General features: G+C 60.8%; 2 protein-coding genes across 2 annotated transcripts in view; one reads left to right on the top strand and one right to left on the bottom strand.

The window, feature by feature from the left end:
* Positions 1-765, top strand: part of BAHCC1 (BAH domain and coiled-coil containing 1) — a 9200-nt gene extending 8435 nt beyond the window's left edge. Inside the window, exon 4 of the mRNA XM_009283524.1 lies at positions 607-765. Coding sequence (XP_009281799.1) covers positions 607-765 — 159 coding nt within the window. The remainder of the gene's footprint in view (positions 1-606) is intronic.
* Positions 766-2059: 1294 nt separating this feature from the next.
* ACTG1 (actin gamma 1) lies at positions 2060-4698 on the bottom strand. The gene is made up of 4 exons (XM_009283504.2): positions 4328-4698; positions 3415-3853; positions 3121-3302; positions 2060-3004 (listed from the first exon to the last, which is right to left on the bottom strand). The coding sequence occupies exons 1-4, from the start codon at positions 4691-4693 to the stop codon at positions 2861-2863; spliced, it is 1131 nt and encodes a 376-aa protein (XP_009281779.2). The 5' UTR covers positions 4694-4698; the 3' UTR covers positions 2060-2860.
* Between the last annotated feature and the right edge of the window lie 214 nt (positions 4699-4912).

Below are 4912 nucleotides of genomic sequence, written 5' to 3'. Positions count from 1 at the left end.
ACGAAACTGTGCCCCGCCACGGCCCCATCCTGCCCCTGTGATCCCCCTCCCTCAACGAGGAGTGCACGCCCACCCCCACCTTCCCCGCACCCCCAAATCAACAGCCGGGGGCTGCGCAGTGTCCCTGGCCAGCTCCGATGGCCTTGGTGCAGGCAAGGACAAACGGGGATGCTTTGGGGACAGCCGGGCAGTGGTGGCACCGTGGGACACGCCAGGAGGCCGCGCCTGGGGCAATGCGGCAGGGAGCAGCGTGGCACAACATGGCACGGTCCAACACAACACGACGTGGTACCACGAACCCGGCACCACGAACCCGGCACGGCACAACCCGGCACGGCACAACCCGGCACGGCACAACCCGGCACGGCACAACCCGGCACGGCACAACCCGGCACGGCACAACCCGGCACGGCACAACCCGGCACGGCACAACCCGGCACAGCACCCTTGCGGCTCACCACACCATGGTGCCGTGCAGCTGGTGCCGTGCAGCACGGCAGCGCTCGCCAGCGAGCAGAGGGGCCTCGGGCCGGCGCTGGGCACTGCTTTGGGCTGCCCGAGCACCCCCAGCCACAGTTTTTTCAGCTCCCCCCCCCCCCACTGCAGCCGGTGTCCTTGCGGCACGGTGATGCCCACCCCGAGCAGGCAGTGCTCCCCGGCCTCGCTGCACACCCCCCTTCCCGGGTGATGGATGTGCCGCTGTCCCCCTCGGCGGTCACGGCCATCCATCGTGCCCACAGTCACCCGCTCTCCTGGGGACACTGAGGACGGGCAGGCGGGTGCGGATCTGCACAAGCCCGTGGCCACCCCAAGCACCCCGAGGGCTTCGACGCCGGCCGGGTGCCCCTGGAGCAAATCCCACCCGCCCCGACACCCGGCCATGATGGACGCCGGGTGCTTTGGTGCACGCCCGCTTTGCACCGATGAAGAGGGGAGGAAGAGCATCGGCCCGGCTGGAGATGCCTGTGCAGGGGACGGGCTGGTGGGCAGCGTCCCCAGGGACCGGGCTGGGCGGAGGGTGCCGGGGAAGGGGGCAAGAGGAGGCCAGCTTTGGGAGAGAACTGGCCCAGCACCGGGAGGATGTAGCAGCCCGTGCCCGGCTGCGCCCTACGGCTGCTGGACGGGATCCGGATGACGGAGGGGCTCCAGTGCGTTTCCCCGGTGCCCCCGCGCCGACCCCGCATTTGACACGGCGCAGGAGGGCGGCGAGCGGGGTGAGGGCAGGGACGAGCAGAGCCGTGTTCGCAGCAGACCTGGCAAGGGCCTAATCGCAGCGGCGCCGCCTGACCTTGGGTACTGTAATTAATTGGCAGGCTCCTCTTTCTCCCCTCAGAAAGGAGAGCAGCCGTTTTATTTATTTTACCTATTCCTCTTTTGGTCATTTCTCTTCAGCATATCTTGGTACTGAAGACAAACCTACTGAGACAGGCATGAACAGTCCAGCTACTAGTTCATGATTATAACACACACAGGGATCCTCTTACAGAGATGTAATGTGATGTGAAGGGGGGGGGGGGGGGCACAGCCCCAGGCCCCCCCAGCTTTGCAGCAGCTGGACCTCCCCCCCTCCAGGGAAGTAGCAAGCCCTGCTCCAGCCCCACACTGGCCCAGGGGTGGGGGGTGGGTGTCCCCTCCCCGCACACCCTTGCCCAGAGCACCAGGGAGCCGCTCATGGCACCAGGACACACCACACTGGAGGCAGCTCTGCCAAACCAGTTCTTGTGGCAGCACCGGAGCTTTGCCCCAGGCAGGGTGGAAGTGCACCATGACCGGGCCCCAGGGCAGCACCCACCCTCACCCCTCCATCCCCAAGACCCCACCTTGGCACCCAAACAGCTATTTCCAGCCCAAAAGCGCCATCGCAGCTTCACCAACAGCTTCCTTGGCAAGAGGAGCAGGGAGCTCCAGCCCCGTGTCATCCCCGCTCCCCCTTGTCGCCCAGCAGCTCCAGCCCCATGTCATCCCCGCTCCCCCTTGTCACTCAGCGGGGACAAACCCAGGCAGCACCAGCACCACCCTGCCCCCGGGGACAGCACCCCCCAGCACACACAGCCCCAGGTAGAGTTTACTGCAGCGCTTTTTTTATTTTCCTTACACAATGATGTGCTGTTGGGCATTACAATTTCTCAACTTTAGGATGACTTACAAATTTTGGTTTCCTACCGTCATGTGAGAACATTAAGGCAACGTACAAAAATCTTACATAAATTAAACGATGCATAAATTTACAGGTGTAAATGCAAAGTTTCAGCAACTCAAGTTGAGTAACTTCAGCCCCGTGATGTCGACTGGGATACGGGTGGGGAGGAGAATGAAGACTGGTTCGTAAGGCTCGGACGCGATATGTTTTCCCAACCTTGCTAGAACGGCAGCGACAGAAGTGAATTCTCGATGGACTCCTACCAGCCTCTACGGGAAATCTGGAATACTCCACACTGGATGTACGGCAAGTCTGACTCCAAATACCCTGTACACACCGGTCCCAGCCTGGGGCGCGGGGAGACGGGCCACTGTCAGTGTAGCGAGCTGCGGGAGCCCCGGTCAGGCGTGGGCTCTCCTCCGAGGCGAGGTGCCAGGCCAGCCCCGCGGCCAGGAGTGGGTCTGTACAGGGTATTTCGCTCAGGTGTACACCGAGGGAACGGTTAGCTCGAGTAACAAGGTCAAATCAAGTGACAGCTCGACCATCCAGTGCTGACATTTGTCTAACATCAGGTAGAGACTTTCCAAGGGCAAGTTTCTTTTGAAAGAAGGCTTATTCCAGTTTTATGAGGCTAGCATGAGGTGTATAGATTTGCCTGGGCAAACATATACTAGTGAGACAACTCATGCAGCAGGCGCGGCGCGCCTGCCAGCAGTCCGTTTAGAAGCATTTACGGTGGACGATGGATGGGCCGGACTCATCGTACTCCTGCTTGCTGATCCACATCTGCTGGAAGGTGGATAGCGAGGCCAGGATGGAGCCGCCGATCCAGACGGAGTATTTGCGCTCGGGTGGGGCGATGATCTGCAAGGGGAGAGCAGCGGTGCGGCCGTCAGAGGGGCCCGGCCTTCTCCCGCCTCCCCCCGCCAGGCCCAGCGGCTGCGGCCCCGGCCGCTGCGGGACGAGGGAGCATTCCTTACCTTGATCTTCATCGTGCTGGGCGCCAGGGCTGTGATCTCCTTCTGCATCCTGTCAGCGATGCCAGGGTACATGGTGGTGCCTCCGGACAACACCGTGTTGGCGTACAGGTCCTTCCTGATGTCCACGTCGCACTTCATGATGGAGTTGAAAGTGGTCTCATGAATGCCACAGGACTCCATGCCTGGGGAGAAGAGTCACAAGCTCGTTAGTACCCACGCAGCACCTCATTTTGGCCATGTCAACCCCCACACCGTGGGGGCATCCCTGGCAGTACCGCCCTGGCCCACACCTACCCAGGAAGGAGGGCTGGAAGAGGGCTTCTGGACACCTGAACCTCTCATTGCCGATGGTGATCACCTGGCCATCGGGCAGCTCGTAGCTCTTCTCCAGGGAGGAGGAAGAGGCAGCAGTGGCCATCTCCTGCTCGAAGTCCAGGGCGACGTAGCACAGCTTTTCCTTTATGTCACGGACAATTTCCCTTTCGGCTGTGGTGGTGAAGCTGTAGCCTCTTTCTGTCAGGATCTTCATGAGGTAGTCTGTCAGGTCACGGCCAGCCAAGTCCAGGCGCAGGATGGCGTGGGGCAGAGCATAACCCTCGTAGATGGGCACGGTGTGGGTGACACCGTCCCCGGAGTCCATAACAATACCAGTGGTACGACCAGAGGCGTACAGGGACAGCACAGCCTGGATAGCCACGTACATGGCTGGGGTGTTGAAGGTCTCAAACATGATCTGGAAGGAAGAGGAGAATCAGTCAGCGCCAAGTAACGAGCCGGGTCACTCGCACCCACGTTAGAACACACATGCCGACATGCAAAGAAAAAAAAAACGAAACACCAGTGTGTGAAGGAAAAAAAGCAAAGAACGCAGGCAGAAACACAAATGAAAGAAACCTGAGGCGTCAGGGAAGAAATGCCGGGAGTACAGAACCCTGAAAATGTCGGGAGAAAGAAAAAAAGAACAAACTCAGGTTTAAGATGCCGCAACAGAAGGAGGTTTGTGAAGAAGATGAGAGTTAAGGGGCGGCCGGCGGGCGAGTGACGGTACCTGCGTCATCTTCTCCCTGTTGGCCTTGGGGTTCAGGGGAGCCTCCGTGAGCAGCACGGGGTGCTCCTCGGGAGCCACGCGCAGCTCGGATGCCGCAACAGAAGGAGGTTTGTGAAGAAGATGAGAGTTAAGGGGCGGCCGGCGGGCGAGTGACGGTACCTGCGTCATCTTCTCCCTGGTGGCCTTGGGGTTCAGGGGAGCCTCCGTGAGCAGCACGGGGTGCTCCTCGGGAGCCACGCGCAGCTCGTTGTAGAAGGTGTGGTGCCAGATCTTCTCCATGTCATCCCAGTTGGTGACGATGCCGTGCTCAATGGGGTACTTCAGGGTGAGGATGCCCCTCTTGCTCTGGGCCTCATCCCCCACGTAGCTGTCCTTCTGCCCCATGCCCACCATGACGCCCTGATGCCGGGGACGCCCCACAATGGAAGGAAACACAGCACGGGGGGCATCATCCCCCGCGAAGCCTGCCTTGCACATGCCAGAGCCATTGTCCACCACAAGGGCAGCGATCTCCTCATCCGCCATGCTGACCGGGCCTGAGGCAAGTAAGGACACGGAGATGTCACAGAGTCCCCTCCTCGGAGGGAACAGAGCAGGCACGTCAAGGAGCCCTGACACTTGCCCCCACGTGCTGTAGGCCTGAAAGGATTTAATTCCCTAGGGAGCCTCAACAGCAGCGCTGAGGGATCTAAGGCGAGAGGGGACATTGAGGAGTCTTGCAAGTTTGCCCCACAGAGCCCTCAG

Source organism: Aptenodytes forsteri, unplaced genomic scaffold (assembly GCF_000699145.1).
Source record: "Aptenodytes forsteri isolate BGI_AS27 unplaced genomic scaffold, ASM69914v1 Scaffold86, whole genome shotgun sequence".
NCBI classification, from domain to species: Eukaryota; Metazoa; Chordata; class Aves; order Sphenisciformes; family Spheniscidae; genus Aptenodytes; species Aptenodytes forsteri.
This window is presented reverse-complemented; position numbering and strand designations above follow the sequence as displayed.